General features: G+C 32.2%; 2 protein-coding genes, 2 long non-coding RNA genes and 1 pseudogene across 15 annotated transcripts in view; 3 read left to right on the forward strand and 2 right to left on the reverse strand.

The window, feature by feature from the left end:
• Positions 1 to 3,278: 3,278 nt before the first annotated feature.
• Positions 3,279 to 8,546, forward strand: LOC143898309 (uncharacterized; annotated as a pseudogene). The gene is made up of 6 exons (XR_013257172.1): positions 3,279 to 3,304; positions 3,363 to 3,443; positions 3,665 to 3,769; positions 3,948 to 4,007; positions 4,470 to 4,678; positions 7,737 to 8,546. The product of XR_013257172.1 is annotated as an uncharacterized LOC143898309 (transcript).
• Positions 8,547 to 9,955: 1,409 nt separating this feature from the next.
• On the reverse strand, positions 9,956 to 10,833 carry LOC143898294 (uncharacterized). The gene is made up of 2 exons (XM_077407675.1): positions 10,603 to 10,833; positions 9,956 to 10,353 (listed from the first exon to the last, which is right to left on the reverse strand). The coding sequence occupies exons 1-2, from the start codon at positions 10,666 to 10,668 to the stop codon at positions 10,024 to 10,026; spliced, it is 396 nt and encodes a 131-aa protein (XP_077263801.1). The 5' UTR covers positions 10,669 to 10,833; the 3' UTR covers positions 9,956 to 10,023.
• Positions 10,834 to 11,903: 1,070 nt separating this feature from the next.
• Positions 11,904 to 12,586, forward strand: LOC143898299 (uncharacterized). The gene is made up of 2 exons (XR_013257166.1): positions 11,904 to 12,229; positions 12,335 to 12,586. It is a non-coding gene; the product is annotated as an uncharacterized LOC143898299 (long non-coding RNA).
• Positions 12,251 to 12,847, reverse strand: LOC143898298 (uncharacterized). Its single transcript, XR_013257165.1, has 3 exons — positions 12,754 to 12,847; positions 12,471 to 12,661; positions 12,251 to 12,365 (listed from the first exon to the last, which is right to left on the reverse strand). It is a non-coding gene; the product is annotated as an uncharacterized LOC143898298 (long non-coding RNA).
• Positions 12,848 to 17,284: 4,437 nt separating this feature from the next.
• The window catches only part of LOC143898290 (CCR4-NOT transcription complex subunit 6-like), a 379,988-nt gene continuing 379,266 nt past the window's right edge, over positions 17,285 to 18,006 (forward strand). For 9 of the 11 annotated variants that reach the window (XM_077407671.1, XM_077407669.1, XM_077407664.1 and 6 more), the window contains exon 1: positions 17,285 to 17,678. The gene's annotated coding sequence lies outside the window, so the exon portion shown is untranslated. Of the gene's footprint in view, positions 17,679 to 17,773; positions 17,985 to 18,006 lie in introns of those variants that run through there. The other 2 variants (XM_077407661.1, XM_077407662.1) reach the window with 2 other exon arrangements.

The raw sequence follows: 18,006 nt of genomic DNA on the forward strand, positions 1-18,006 counted from the left end.
TTACAAAAAAATATAGTTAAAAACTATACATATTGTGCATATAACAAATTGTATGTAACAATCAACTTTAAGAAACTTTAAACCTAAAAGACGAAACAATAAACACATGCATATGGATGTATGAGACGCGCACAAAGTACATAGTTATATATAAAAAGTTTTACATGACAGTTAATTTCAAGAAACATTAAATCTAAAAGATGAAACAATAAATCCATGCATATAGCTATATAAATGACACACACATACACATACAAAGTACACAGTTACAAAAAATGTTATGAGTTAATTTCAAGAAACCTTAAGCCTAAGAGACGAAACAATAAACCCGTGCATGTAGATATATATGACGCACGCACACACACACACATACAAAATACATATAATTATAAAAAATGGTATATGACAGTTAATTTCAATATAAACCTTAAGCCTAAAAGACGAAACAAGAAACATATGCATATGTAGATATATGACACACACACAAAACACAAACTTGGGAAAAAGTACATTATACTGTATGGACATACATGCATATAAATATATATTGGAATATATCTTTATTTCTTCTCTCCTAACTCTCAATCATTTGTCTGTACCTCAGCTACTCGATCCACCTCGGTACGAGCCAAAGAGAAAGCGAGAGAGGAGAAAAATTTTCTATAATAATTAACCCTGTATGATTTCATAGAATATATAAATCGCAAACCTAAAGAACAAACGGGAAATAATAATAAGTTATAAAAGATAATCCATCATTTGACTACTAATTAGCCGAATTTCATAATAATACGCATATTATAGTGAAAATAAGACTGCATGCAAACAAACAAGTAAAGAATAAATCAGAAAAGAAAAGAATTATAAATGTAAAATATTAAGAAGTTTTCTATTTTTTTAGTGACTTTTTTATCAACATTTTTGGATGCTTTATTATGTTGAGACAAAGTATAGTAAATACGCACACACACACACACACACACACACACACACACACACACACACACACACACACACACACACACACACACACACACACACACACACACACACACACACACACACACACACACACACACACACACACACACACACACACACACACACATGCGCATAAATAGTTTTATTAAATAAACTGTTGGAAAATTTGGACATGGTGCTTCAAAAGGTACGGCTTGTGCAAGTTCAAATAAATATTTACCTATATTTTTTTGGAAACAATTACTTTCAAAAGTAGTGACAAATATTTTTTCTAATTCATGTATATAAAAACAAAAATTATGACTTGCTACGTTCAAATTTCCAAATTGATTTTCTTCTGTGGTAGTAAAAGCTCGAAAAGAACAATATAAACTAGTATCATCTATGACAGTCTTGTTTTCATTAAGATAAGTTGTACACGCTTTACATGTATGTATTTGTAGACATTTTTTAATTAAATACCCGCATACATATCTAAACGCATTTTCTTCTGGCAGATCCATATTGTAATAGTCATGATTGGGGATGTCTAAAATTGGACGCGTCGCCGAAGATGGAATGAACGCAGAAGATGATGAAGGACTCGAACATGATTCTCCAATTAAATTTAACATTTCATCTGTATCTACAGCACAATTTTGCGTATCTGTATGTTGTAAAAGTTTCATATTGAATAATTTTTTAAAAGCGCGAGTAAACTGTATTGGTGTCGGATTTAAGCAATTACCGCCTTGTTGTCTAATGGAACCAAAAAAATTTTCAATACAGTCTTGATTTTATTCTTCGTGTGCGAAGATATGGAAAATCATAACATTTTAATTTATTCCAAAGTAGCATTATACTTCTAATTGTTATTTGCCAACATTCAAAACAATTAACTCTAACTCGTGAACCTTTTTCATTAATTACTTTTATATTTTTCATAAAATTTATCATTTATTCTAAGAAATTAATTTGTTTCTCGCTTCCTGTAAATACTTTTCCATATTCTTTAGGGTTATTTATTGCAGAGGAATTTAAAATATCAAATAATTTGTCAAAATGATCGATGAAATCTATTGTTCCTACTGCCTCACTTGAAAGAAAGCCAGAGGACATCTGAGTACATATGCCTGCAGCTACGCGATTACTAAAAATTTGAACGGCATATTTGACTTTCATTTTTTGAAAACTGGTAGGTTCAATATGATTTTTAGATAGTTTCGGAGCGGTTTTAATCCATTGCTTACTATCTATGTTATAAAAATCGACAATATGAGTCCATAAAGCAACTTTGTCCATTCCAAATTCTATACGATGTTTGTATAAATTATTGCGTGTTCTTTTCATTAAATGGGGAGTATCAAATATGTACAATATTTCTAAATCGTCAACTAAAAAAACTGAATTGTTTATTGAAATGCCCAATTCACGAGACAGCTGCAGCTGCATATCACATAACCTATACAATTATTTATAAATACGTATGTTTTATTTACAGGAAAAGAAATATGACGGGTTGCACTGCGGATTATTGTACGAACTCATCGAGCAAAGGCTTCCAAATGTGTAGATGCCCACGAGAAAAGAAAAGAAGAAAACTGTGGATCGCTAATGTTAACCGTGCAGACTGGGTTCCTGGAGTGAGTTCGACAATTGTGTTCAGTAAGTATGGTCACAGTATATACAGTAGCGCAACTCTCCCGATTTCAGCGTGTACGAAATTCAACTGCACATGCGCGAGCTAAGTAGATAACCAATCACAGAACTGATCTTCTGTCGCACTTCCTCTCTCTATTTCTTCTATAGCGCTTTCTCTCTTACCTATATAGCGGTTAAAATTGGCGGTAACAGACATCTTACAGAAGTGAAGTGTGCGAGAAATCGGAGTTAGACGTGAAAGATAGAGAAAGTGAGCAGGAGTATTCAGTGTTTAGTGTTAAGTGTTCAGTGTTCAGTGTTCAATTAGATAAAGAGTGAAAGAAATAAAACTTAAAATTGACAGTTAACCAAGAAAAATTATATTTAGTCTTAGAGAGAATAGTTAATCTGTATATAAATAATATTGTACAGATTTTCTATTCTCTTCCAAAAAGCACTTTTGATCTTAGCTTTGTTGCAGGTGCTGCTTCTTAGAAGACAGGAAAAATATCGAAAAAGATGAATCGTAAATTAAGTTTATGGTGTGTTGCAAAGGAGTGCAACAATAATAGTACGGAGAAAAGACACTTTTTTTTATTTCTTAAGGAACATGATAGGTACAATTTTTATGTTAATAACAAATTGGCATAACATTTTTAGATGGTTGCAATGGATACATGCATCCGGAAGACTCGACTTGCAAGTGATGGGCCCAGAATATGGTCATCGCAACTATCGACTATGCCACTTGCATTTTGAAGAAAAGTACCGTGGTACAAAATAGGCCAAAAAAGAGCTTCTCTTCATCCTGATGCTGTACCTACAATATTTTTTGGAAGAGAGTAAGTAATAAACTTTTTATACTGCACATTATTGTTTATTCTAAATAATATTTAAACTTTTTAATAATGAACAATATTTTATAATACAAAATGATACTATATATTTTTGATAAGATAAAAAACATTTGATAATATAAAATAATAATATACATTTAATAATATAAACAATATTTGATAATGTATGAAATATAATAATACTATCCATAATATAACTTTTACAGCAATACACTTGTGATAACAGCATCAGAAGAACATACACAAGAAAGAAATGATAAGGAAGATGAAGCAGTGATTGAAGTTGTTGAACAACAAGAAGAAACAAACAGGTTCTTCTCAATCTCTATATATCTAAATAACTTATCTAAATCTCTATCTATCTAAATAACATATTTTTATAATAACAAAAATAGATTTTGCTGTTAAAATATATTTTTTTTGCAAAATATATTATATTTTATTTTTCTATCAATGTAGGGTATGAAAAATGTATGTGATATGTTTCAGTAGTATCCAGACGTCAAACGCAACGCTAGCCATGGATAGAAATGCTAAAATTGCTAAACCGTAAGTTTTTACTTTATTCAACATATGTAGTGTGTGCATTTTAATTATATTGTATTATTTGTAAAGATATATACAGTTTATGATAGTAATTATTTCAATTTATAAATACACATGCACGCATTGAAATATATTTCAACTTATATTTCTCAGTTTTATATTTTATATTATTTTGTCGTTTTTTTCTTAATTTTTTAAAACAATAAAAATAAATGTAAAAAATAATTATTTACATGATTACATAATATATTCAGTATCTAATTACATTTATTTAGAAGTCTTTAAAATTCTCATGTTATTTGTACTTTATTTTTTTCCTGTACAGGATTGTAAAATTATTAAAAAATTGTTACTTAATTTTTCTCAATAAATTTATATTTTTTCTAGTTTTATAATTTTATTTTATTTTTTTCAATACATGCAATATAAATTTCTGTAATGTTATAATATTTCTCTATTGTTTAGAAGCACATCCAGCAGCATGTGTTCAGCAGCTGTAAAAGAAACTTCGCGGCAGAAGAAATAGAGAGAACAACGTTTGAAATTAAAAGCAGAAAATAAAATGCTGCGTGAAAGGCTTAGACGGCTTCGAAAGAAAGTTGAGAACCTGGAAAAAAGCAAGACAAAGTCTCAGGAAAAATCTAAGGAACACGAAATTCTTCGTCAATTAGGCTGTAAGTTACTACCGACTAATTTTGCACAATTATTATCTGCACAAATTGACGCAAAAATTAAAAGCAAACATGGGAGAAGATATAGTCCTGAATTTAAACGGTTTGCTTTAAGCTTATTTTTTTTAAGTCCGCGAAATTATTGAGAACTAAGGAAACAGTTTGCATTACCTTCCATTCGTGGTCTACATTCATTCACGCACACATGGCAACATAAACCCGGCATAAACAACAAAATTTTTGACGCTTTATCTGTGAAATTAAATTCATTACCGCCTTTAGAACGACATTGTATATTGTGCATCGATGAAATGAGTTTAAAAGCTCATTTATTTTATAATCTTTCACAAGATGAAATAGTTGGATTTGAAAATACAGGCAACGAGAGATCAGCGAAACCTGCAAAAAATGCTTTTGTTGTTATGGCACGCAGCATTGCAGGTGATTGGAAACTTCCAGTTTGCTTTTGTTTTGTTGAAACAACATGTAGAGCAGATATATTAAAACCTATTATATTTGACATTATACGTAAATTACATAATTGTGGTGCTACCGTGCATGCTTTAATTTCGGATATGGGGTCTAATTTCATGCAGCTGTCTCGTGAATTGGGCATTTCAATAAACAATTCAGTTTTTTTAGTTGACGATTTAGAAATATTGTACATATTTGATACTCCCCATTTAATGAAAAGAACACGCAATAATTTATACAAACATCGTATAGAATTTGGAATGGACAAAGTTGCTTTATGGACTCATATTGTCGATTTTTAAAACATAGATAGTAAGCAATGGATTAAAACCGCTCCGAAACTATCTAAAAATCATATTGAACCTACCAGTTTTCAAAAAATGAAAGTCAAATATGCCGTTCAAATTTTTAGTAATCGCGTAGCTGCAGGCATGTGTACTCAGATGTCCTCTGGCTTTCTTTCAAGTGAGGCATAGGAACAATAGATTTCATCGATCATTTTGACAAATTATTTGATATTTTAAATTCCTCTGCAATAAATAACCCTAAAGAATATGGAAAAGTATTTACAGGAAGCGAAAGACAAATTAATTTCTTAGAACAAATGATAAATTTTATGAAAAATATAAAAGTAATTAATGAAAAAGGTTCACGAGTTAGAGTTAATTGTTTTGAATGTTGGCAAATAACAATTAGAAGTATAATGCTACTTTGGAATAAATTAAAATGTTATGATTTTCCATATCTTCGCACACGAAGAATAAATCAAGACTGTATTGAAAATTTTTTTGGTTCCATTAGACAACAAGGCGGTAATTGCTTAAATCCGACACCAATACAGTTTACTCGCGCTTTTAAAAAATTATTCAGTATGAAACTTTTACAACATACAGATACGCAAAATTGTGCTGTAGATACAGATGAAATGTTAAATTTAATTGGAGAATCATGTTCGAGTCCTTCATCATCTTCTGCGTTCATTCCATCTTCGGCGACGCGTCCAATTTTAGACATCCCCAATCATGACTATTACAATATGGATCTGCCAGAAGAAAATGCGTTTAGATATGTATGCGGGTATTTAATTAAGAAATGTCTACAAATACATACATGTGAAGCATGTACAACTTATCTTAATGAAAACAAGACTGTCATAGATGATACTAGTTTATATTGTTCTTTTCGAGCTTTTACTACCACAGAAGAAAATCAATTTGGAAATTTGAACGTAGCAAGTCATAATTTTTGTTTTTATATACATGAATTAGAAAAAATATTTGTCACTACTTTTGAAAGTAATTATTTCCAAAAAAAGATAGGTAAATATTTATTTGAACTTGCACAAGCCGTACCTTTTGAAGCACCATGTCCAAATTTTCCAACAGTTTATTTAATAAAATTATTTATGCGCATGTGTGTGTGTGTGTGTGTGTGTGTGTGTGTGTGTGTGTGTGTGTGTGTGTGTGTGTGTGTGTGTGTGTGTGTGTGTGTGTGTGTGTGTGTGTGTGTGTGTGTGTGTGTGTGTGTGTGTGTGTGTGTGTGTGTGTGTGTGTGTGTGTGTGTGTGTGTGTGTGTGTGTGTGTGTGTGTGTGTGTGTGTGTGTGTGTGTGTGTGTGTGTGTGTGTGTGTGTGTGTGTGTGTGTGTGTGTGCGCGCGTATTTACTACACTTTGTCTCAACATAATAAAGCATCCAAAAATGTTGATAAAAAAGTCACTAAAAAAAAATAGAAAACTTCTTAATATTTTACATTTATAATTCTTTTCTTTTCTGACTTATTCTTTACTTGTTTGTTTGCATGCAGTCTTATTTTCACTATAATATGCGTATTATTATGAAATTCGGCTAATTAGTAGTCAAATGATGGATTATCTTTTATAACTTATTATTATTTCCCGTTTGTTCTTTAGGTTTGCGATTTATATATTCTATGAAATCATACAGGGTTAATTATTATAGAAAATTTTTCTCCTCTCTCGCTTTCTCTTTGGCTCGTACCGAGGTGGATCGAGTAGCTAAGGTACAGACAAATGATTGAGAGTTAGGAGAGAAGAAATAAAGATATATTTCAATATATATTTATATGCATGTATGTCCATATAGTATAATGTACTTTTTCCCAAGTTTGTGTTTTGTGTGTGTGTCATATATCTACATGCATATGTTTCTTGTTTCGTCTTTTAGGCTTAAGGTTTCTTGAAATTAACTCATAACATTTTTTGTAACTGTGTACTTTGTATGTGTATGTGTGTGTCATTTATATAACTATATGCATGGATTTATTCTTTCATCTTTTAGATTTAATGTTTCTTGAAATTAACTGTCATGTAAAACTTTTTATATATATAACTATGTACTTTGTGCGCGTCTCATACATCCATATGCATGTGTTTATTGTTTCGTCTTTTAGGTTTAAAGTTTCTTAAAGTTGATTGTTACATACAATTGTTATATGCACAATATGTATAGTTTTTAACTATAGTTTTTTTGTAATATATTCGTATAATTGTGTTAATAAAATATAAAATAAGATATTTATCTTTATTTTTAAATCTTGCTATCTAATATTTTGTTTATAACGTAAATAGGTGTCTGTGCTTCTCGCGCAAAGAGTCATAATTGCCGCATAAATAAATAGAAGACTACAAAGAAGACGGAGCATTTCCCCATTGCATAAATGTGCATCTTTTACATACTTAAATTAAGTATCATGGCAAGTATATTGGCAGGTTAAAGAAGAGAGATTTTATTTTTCTTTTGCACCTTCTTTTGATTTATATCAAAATTTGGATCAAATAGCAATATAGACAAATGATTCAACTGTGGAGAATATATATATACCTATATTAAACAAATTGCCCATAGTATGACAATAACAGATTGGCAGCAGATATTACAACAGATCCAGTATCATCTGTATCCGCATTAAACTCGTGTTTTGCTGACAGATTTTGCCGATATAATCTGATAACAAATTATCTGCAGAAACCGAAAAGAATCTGTCATTTAGTAAATATTTAAATAAAATACAATTATTATTTAAATGATTACGAAACGGCTGCTCAGTTTCTGCAGTCAAATCTGTCATCATGTTCTGCAGATTCCTGTTATATATTATTCCTGTCGACACTCTCTTAAGGGTCTGTTTTCTATAACTGAACGAAATGGCTGCACTAGTTGAGCAATAGAAAATAAGTCTTAAATTTATAGCAGATATTTTCTAAATCTATTCTTGACAAATTTAACTATCCGAGCATATATATATTATATTATACGTGTATGTATGCGTGATGATGTGTTTGTAATGCATATTTCTAATGTTTTTAAATAAATTCTCTTTCCGACATAAGATATTTTTATTATTGCGTACAAATAATGTACTTTGATTTCTATTTATTAATTTCGGTTAATGTATTTGTATTTTTTTAATAGAAAAGTTTATGATATTGATTTAAGTAGTATATATATTATTTCAATAAATAGTATTATGTAGTATAAGTAATATAAATAGTATATATTATTTTAATAAATAAATGTATATATATTTATAGACTAAATAAAAAAATATTTACACATACGTTTTTTAATTATAATAACATTATTATTATAAATATTTATTCTACATGTTATTTGCTTCATTATTTAGATTCTCTCAACATTTTATCTCATTTGTGTATTTTTTTATCGCAAAAATGTACATTATATATTATATACATTAAATTTTATATATATATATATATATATATATATATATATATATATATATAAGTGCATATATTAGTTTTTATATTAATCGATGTTCATATAATTTTATGTTTTTTAAAATTATTTTCTGACATATTTTTTATTGTCTATAAAGTATACTATATGTGATTAGCTAATTGTTTACATTATTTTCATTTTGGGACGAGGTGAAAATTACAAAAGTGAGCAAATTCACTAGAGAATATACAATTTCATTTGTCGAAATCTAGTAAATCTGTTCACTTTTGTAATTTTCACCTCGTCCCCCAAGATACAGAATCGACCCCCAGGGTCATGTTCCAAAACTCACTCTGGGTAACTAAAATCTGTAGTTTACGTCACGTACACTATAGCATTCTAGTTAACTAGAGTGAGTTTTGGAACATGACCCAGTAGTATGCGATCTGTTCTTTTAGCTTCTGCACCATTTATCTTGCCTCTTTCTCTCTCCTCGTTAGAGAGAAAAAGAGGTAAGATAAACGGTGCAAGAAGTTCAGCTAAAAAGAGCAGATCTTTGATTGGTTATCTACTTAGCTCGCGCATGTGCAGTTGAATTTCGTACACGCTGACATCAAAGGTGCCGACAGGGAGTTGCGCTACTGTATATACTGTGTTTTGAGCGAAGAGAGAAAGACAGACATACGATTTACTGTCTCGGTTGTCTCCGTCTATGACGTAGCTGCTTCGCATGCTATGCGACGTTGCCACGCATTTCGGGTATCGCGTACGGTGTCTCGCCGAGTGCCGAATCTCGAGTTGGCAAAACGACGAGATGCGCTACGTTACATTTATAAATATTTATAAATTATATATATATATATATATATATATATATATATATATATATATGTATGTATGTATGTATATATATATATATGTATAGATATATATATATATTGTATATATAATTTATAAATATAAAAATTGTAAATAAAACAAAATAAATATTTATTAACATAAAAATTATTTGTAACGTAATACTATATTTTTATTAATTAAGGAAGGAAAGGATTTTTTAGGAGTCAAAGGAACAGCTACGCATAAATAAAATATATTACCTATATGTAGGTATATTAATATTGTTATTTTATTTCAAAGTAAAAATTAAAAGAAGTACGTATGATATAAAAGTTATTTCTCATAATAATGAATTTGAATTCCCGTGATTTTTTTTTCTTTTCTAGCTTTGCCTCTGCCTCTGCCTCTTCCTCTACCTCCACCTCTGCCACTGCCACTGCCACTGCCACTGCCACTGCCACTGCCACTGCCACTGCCACTGCCACTGCCACTGCCACTGCCACTGCCACTGCCACTGCCACTGCCACTGCCACTGCCACTGCCACTGCCACTGCCACTGCCTCTGCTTCTGCCTCTGCCTTTGCCTCTGCCTTTGCCTCTGCTTCTGCCTCTCCCTCGCATCGCGTTATATACCGCCCGCATCAACGAGCTTAACGTTTCAGGCTGTAACAAAAAATAAATATTTTAAGTAAAATGACATTTTCGTGTATATATATATATATATATATATAATGGAATATATATATATATATATATATATATATATATATATACACGTAAATAAATTTCATTATTAACACTTTGTCGAACGCTGTCACGTATGCGTCACATGTGATATGTGCGACTGTCGTTGCAAAGTGTTAACAACTTATTAATAATGATAAGAAATTATCCCATTATTTTAACACTTACGTTTAATACGATCGGCTGAGTCGCCGTCGGAGCCGTTGCTGTCGTCGACATCGTTGCCGTGGCCATGGGCGCCGTTACGACCGCCGGAGTCGTCGTTTGACGTCGTGGCTCTAGAGGCACCTCTATTAAGCTGGACCCCTCACCAGCGCAAATCAAGTTCGCACTAAGTAAAAAATTTAGTGCTATTTAGGTGCTAATTAAGTGCCCTAGTCCGAATTTTGGTGCTCGAACCGTTTAGCAGGAAATCGCGTAAAAAATGGGGGGGTCCAGCTTGCCGTAAAGCTGGACCCCCCCATATCAGAAAATGGTCCTACAGAAAAGATAAGTACACTATAATTTAGTGCTAATTAAGTGCTAATTAAGTGCTCTAAAAAAACGATAAAATATTGACAGATTATAACATTTATTTAAATATACCACTATATATTGAACACAGTACCGTCGCGGTCGACACAATCACTTAAAAAGATTGCTGCATGAATATATTCGTTACTAAAATGATCGAAAACGTATATTTCCTAAATCTGAGTTCATTGCTAACAGTAAAACATTTACAATAATTTGACGATCGTCAAAGAATTAGGTGCTCGCGTGATTATGGTCTTAAAATAATCCTGAGACATTGTACTTTAAGAAAGTATTACGACTCGAATTTAGTGCTAGTTGTATAGCGTTGAAATTAATTAGTTTATCCGCGAAGCGCGCGCTCCATTGATTAATTAATTAATTTCAACACTAAGCAGCTAACACTAAATTCGAATCGTGTAATTCTTTTAAAGTATAATGTCTGAGAATTATTTTAATACTATCATGCGAGCAACTAATTCGTAGACGATCAGATGACGGAACTTTATAGTGCTCATTAGCACCAACGGCTGGTCTAAGTTAATTATTGTAAATGTTTTACCTAAAAATCCTTTCCTTCCTTAATTAATAAAAATAGTATTACGTTAACAAATAATTTTTATGTTAATAAATATTTATTTTGTTTTATTTACAATTTTTATATTTATAAATTATATATATTATACACACACACACACACAATATATACATACATACATACATACACACACACATATATATATATATATATATATATAATTTATAAATATTTATAAATGTAACGTAGCGCATCTCGTCGTTTTGCCAACTCGAGATTCGGCACTCGGCGAGACACTGTACGCGATACCCGAAATGCGTGGCAACGTCGCATAGCCGGCGAAACACCTACGTCATAGACGGAGACAACCGAGACAGTAAAGTAAATCGTATGTCTGTCCTTCTCTCCTCGCTTGAAGCTTGCCGAGCGGCGAGCGCCGGGGCACCGGCCGCAGCTAGAGTTCTATATAAAGAGAGAAGCGACATCGAACCCCCACTACAGACTTCGCATCCCCACCATCACCTCCAGCACCGCCATATTGGGACCGCTCCATATCATCAAACATCAAACTCCATTTAATATATATAAACATACTCCGTCAGCGTGAAGTTAAAATGTTCGATACATATGTTTAATACATGTTGCAGTTTTATTCTCTTCATGTTTTTTATTGAATAAATGTGGTGATTGAGTGATAATTGATGGTGAAAATTGAAAATGTCATGCAAAGCTCGATGCAAAGAGGTAAATGACGTATTGTATATATACAATCGATTCTAATTTTATTGAATGCATTATTCCAATAAGATCATAATGTATTTGAACATTAATATTTTTCTATTTTGTTAGGAAGTGAGCGCTTCCCAAATATACAGTGCAACTGAAAATAAATATACAAAATAATAGAAATGTTACATTATTCAAAACGTAAAATCATATCACAGCAGAATGTCATATGGTGACATAAAGATAATTAGGTAATTACCTCACATATGCGGCTATTCGTTTTAGGGCTCCATCCAGGTCGGTTGACTCTTATCCAAGATTGCCAAAGTAAACGTCGCTTTTCACATTTTGGAAAATAAAATAATCGTAACCCTTTACCTTGCCTAACAGGGCAGCCAGAAACTTCGCACCTTTTTACCATATTTATTTATCATTAATTAATATTTAAAACTGTAAAAAAGATAAGAACCGATATAAATCAAATGGGTTATATATATGACTGTCTATTTACAACAATAATTATTTTAATATTATAATCTAACCAGTCCTTTTTCTCTTTCGGCCTCTTGGATTTCACCTAACCTAACTATGTCAGTTGTACATACGTATATGTAAGATCGTGGTCAGCTCCGGTCCCAATATGGCTGCTAACTTAGGAGGGAATATCCAATCAGAATACGAATCAGATTACCAATCAGAAGTTCGGACATCAATGTCGCTTCTCTCTTTATATAGAACTCTAGCCACAGTATAACCATACCCAGTAGCGACACTCAGCCGTCCGACCCGGAATAAAATTTTAGTGCGCATGTGCGAGTCCGTACATCTCACAACATGGTTGCGCCCAGTTGCGTCTCGAACATCGTAGGTAACCTCAACCTCCACAGTTTTATGACATATTTTTTATTTGAATAAATTGTGTCTTTTTATTAGTGATAAGAAAATTCCGGGTGTGACGTGCTACATTAAAATGAAGTTAATGAAGAGAGGTGGATATAGTTGTGCCATGAAGAATTGTTCAAATATTTCTGGGCGTGAATCTGGTCCCAGTTTTTTTCGTTTTCCAAAAGACCCAGATAGGTAAAAATAATTTCCATTAGCGGATTTGTTAATTGAATTATATATCAAGTGTTTTTTCATTAATATTTTATACAAAACATCTTTCAGAGCAAAATTGTGGTTGGAAAAATGTGGTCGCGAAATTAACACGTCACCAGAAAATTTATATAAAAATTACAAAGTTTGTGGTGATCATTTTAAATCGTCGATGTTTTTAAACGATTTGAAAAACAGACTTCAACCACATGCAATCCCCGAACAAATGGAAAATGATAAATCTTTTGAATTATCAAGTGAAAACAACGCAACATTTAATTTGAGTGATGATTCTGAGGAAAATACAGTAATATCAGGTAAGCAGTTTTGAACTCTGTGTGTGTGTGTGTGTGTGTGTGTGTATGGTTGGAAATATCAAAAATTTTGTGAACATAATTACTATATTTCAGTTGAGTGTGATATCATTAAATCTAACTATGATAAGCAACAATTGGAATTATTTGAAACTGGCTTTTCAGACAAAGTTGAATGTCAGTCAATATTAGGTAATAATTTTAGTTCAATATAGAATTAACTAATGCTAGTAACATGAAATTTTTGTGAATTAGAAAATAAAATTGATGTATGGTTATTATAATTTATATATTCGTTCTTTCTTTGTAATGAATGGAATATAATCATTAATTTTTTAAGTTTCATAAGTGATGTAGTATTTTTAAATATTATAGTTAACGACCATCATGGGCAATATGAACATGAGCAAGTGGAATCAGTGTCACATCAGTATGCTCAAACAGAGCTACAATATTTGGATCAATATGCTCAAACAGAACCACAACAGTTGCATCAATATAGTCAAACAGAGCCAAAATTTTCTAATCATTCCCCGCGCAAAAGAATTTTGAGAGGCAGAATTGAAGCGTTACATCGAGAAATTCGAAAATTAAAACAACAATTAGAACGACAGAAAAATAAGATACAAACTTCAAAAATAAGACAAAAAATGTCCTTGAATGAATATTGTGAAGCTACAGACGAATTTCTACCACCAGAGATTGCAAATTTTGTAAAAACTCAAGTACGTCTTAGTAGATATAAGTCAGCCAAAGGACGAAAATATTCGCTTCCATTTAAAAAGTTTTGTTTAGATATATTGTTTTCTGGGGGAGGCAGAATTTATAATTCTTTTGCACAAAAATTTATCCTTCCCAGTGTAAGAACCTTACAACGCATGATTGAACATTTGAAAATTACTCCAGGTTTGCATGATTTTGTTTTCGATGTTTTGAAAAAAAAGTTACAGGCTTCTTCGTCACCTCTCGAGAAGTATTGCATTTTATGCATTGATGAAGCATCAATTAAAGCAAATCTGTATTATAATATAAGTCAGGATGAAGTCATTGGATTTGAAGACTTGGGTGATGGTAAATCATATCTTCCAGCATGTAATGTTGCAGTTTTAATGATCAGAGGGATTTGCAACAATTGGAAACAACCTTTGGCTTACTTCTTTCTTCATTCTTCATTTTCTGCTAGGAAATTAACAACCATTATTCCTCAAGCAATTACAAAACTGCAAAATGCGGGGTTTATAGTAGTAGCGTTTGTTTCAGACATGGGAGGGAATTTTAAATTAACCGCTAAATACTTAGGTGTGACAGAGAACAATCCATTTTTTTTTGTTAATAACGAGCGAATCTCACATCTTTTTGATTCACCTCATATAATTAAAGCTGTCAGGAATAATTTCCATGACAATATTATTGAGTATGACTCTAAACCTATATCTTGGAAGTGCGTTGATGATTTATTTCAACAAGATCAAACTAGGCAATTTCGACTTGCACCTAAACTCACTGATAAGCATATGAAATTTTCAAATTTCGATAAAATGAAAGTATATTTGGCTACACAAATTTTGAGTTTTACAGTGAGTAGTAGCTTGAGGAAAATGGTAATTTCTGGAGCTTTTAAACCTGCGGTTGCTCCAATTGCACTTAGAACAGCAGATTTTATCCAAAATATGAACGATTACTTTGATCTATTCAATTCATCTTCGGTTCAACATCCATCACAATTTAAACAAGCTTTTCGGGGAGCGCAATATCAATTAGAATTTCTTTCAAAAATTGAAGATTATTTATCCAAAATAACGATATTTAATAAAACTGGTGTTAATATTTCTAATAAAGTTCAAGTTTTCAAATGCATGAAACACAATATAAATTCTCTTCTTCAAATGTGGGAACATTTGCAAAATGTGTTTCCAGAAATGCAATTTCTATTATTACGCCGTTTTACTCAGGACTGTTTGGAACACTTTTTTTCGGCTATTCGAGGATTGAACGGCAATGTTATTAATCCTACCCCAGTTCAGTTTTTTTATTCATTCAGAAAAATTTTTTCTATGAAATATTGTACTGCTGAAACTGGAAATTGTGAAAGAGACAGTGCTGATATATTTGTAGCTATTACAAACTTTAGAGAGAAGAATTATATGGATGTTGAACCTAAGACAGATGACATTACACCAATACTTTTGGATGATCATGATTATCGTCAGATGGACGTAAACGAACAAGATGCGTTCCGATATATTTGTGGATACGTAATACGTAAATGTCTTCAAAAACATTCGTGTGAGATTTGTTCTCAATATGCACACTCGTACATCGACTTAAATGAAACTTCATATTACTGTTTCTTTAGGGCTTACAATTCTACTGAAGATAATCCTTTCGGAAATTTATCTATGCCGCACGATGATTTCGTAATATATCTTAAAACGTTGGAAAATTTATTTTTTTCTAAAATTGAGGAATTGATTGTACAAAAGCATATAATTCGTATCCTCATTACCATTTTTAAAGAAGTTGAATTTATTCATCCGTGTCAACATTTTCCGCATAATTATTTATTGAAATTATATGCTCGAGTTCGACTATTTTATACATTAAAATTTATTAATAAACGTTTCAAATCGCAATCCGGACACAGAAAAACTATAATTTTACGTCACGATTAGAATTTAATGTCTGTATTTTCCTTATAAATGCAAATTATTTAATATCTACTTTTATAAAAGTAAATGTGTTTTCGTTAATTAAATTTATTATTGAAGTTCGTTTATAATTTTATTGTTATAAAACTAAATGTGTTTGGCAACTTTGTGAATGTCAAAATGCATGTGTTACTTTCTGAAATAAATTTTTAATATTTCTGCTACTCCTTTTAACATTTCTGCTACTTTTTTTAACATTTTTACTATTTTTTATGTAAGTATTATACAGTAACAGCACATAATGATAGTGAATATTACATGTTTTCACTTATTCCAATTATTGTTTCAGTTGACATTGACATTTGGAGCACATTCTTTCTACTGAAGGATGTCCATGAGGAACAATTAATTAAAAAAAAATGGATATCTTAATATTTATATATTACTAAAATTTTCAGTAAAAATTATGAAATTTTAACGCAAGTATTCGGAATAAACATAAGTATTTTTTTAAATATTTTTATGCATTTTTTACTCAATGACAGAACAAATAAAAATATTAGCTTTTGCGCCCAATGATCTATATTCGCTTTTGAGCTCAATAATTATATATATTTTGTATACATTTTACAATTCTATTTACACAATAAGTTACGAAAAATTTTGAAATAAAATGATACAAAATACACAGAAGTATTATTTTCATTTCTTCTACTTCAAGAAATTCTTTGGATTATAATTAAAATTGCGCAAAAAATCTTTTTTGATTATATATACTCATATACATTTTTTAATTATATATGTACATTTCAATTGTAGCGCCGGTACATCTGACAATATGGCGACGTACCACGTGACTTGAGGACAACTACATCAAAGGTGCCGACACTCAGTGTCGCTACTGGGTATGGTTATACTGTGCTCTAGCCGCAGCATATCCCCCCTCTAACTGGCTAGTTCGGACACGAACCATTATCACGGACGCAAACCATGTGCGGTTACCGAGCGAAACGACGTAGTTGATGCGCACTTTCTCAGGCGGCGCGTCGGAAAATGCGACACAGAAAAATTGACGAAAAATGCCGGGATGGCCTCTCTCAGGTTTCTCTCTGGCTTTAGCATCCCAATTTTCACGTTTCCGCTCTAGGAGAAAAGTTACGCGATCGCTGCCCAGATAAATATTCCCTATCGATGTTCGCTTGTGGCACTTGCGTGTCCTGCGCTCTCGGTGCGACGTCGCGTCGGCTGCTTCGGGAAGTTTCGGCCAATCGGGCAGCTCCGTTTGGCGCACGATCGGTGCAGTTGATAAATGGAGGATTCGTGTTTGTCAAGGTAGTTTTGTTTACGCGAAAATTTTCACTCGGTAACAACTTTCCGCGCGTCTCGTTTGTGCTGAAGGGGTAGATGAAGGTACGTAACGATCGTCGCGCACGCGGGACGCCATTCTCGGCGGTCGGCGCTGCGTCCCGTACGTGGAAATCAGACGAACGCGTCAGCCCGTCTCCGCGAGCGTATGGGCTTTCTCGGGCAGGACCAGTGGTTGACGGTGAAAAAACTCGCCATCACCTGGTGAAATTTTTGTTCACGCGCGGCCAGATCACCTTTGAGCGGTCCGGCGTTGTGTTTCGCGTCGAGATCGGCGAGCTTCTCTCGTATTCCGCCCGCATAGCCTGCAAAAACCTCATTTTGCTGTCATAGGTTATGGACTTGTACCTGGTGTGTCTCTAGTATGAAATCA

The sequence above is a fragment of the Temnothorax americanus genome, unplaced genomic scaffold (genome assembly GCF_048541705.1).
Source record: "Temnothorax americanus isolate GAGA-0224 unplaced genomic scaffold, ASM4854170v1 Scaffold23, whole genome shotgun sequence".
Taxonomy (NCBI): Eukaryota; Metazoa; Arthropoda; class Insecta; order Hymenoptera; family Formicidae; genus Temnothorax; species Temnothorax americanus.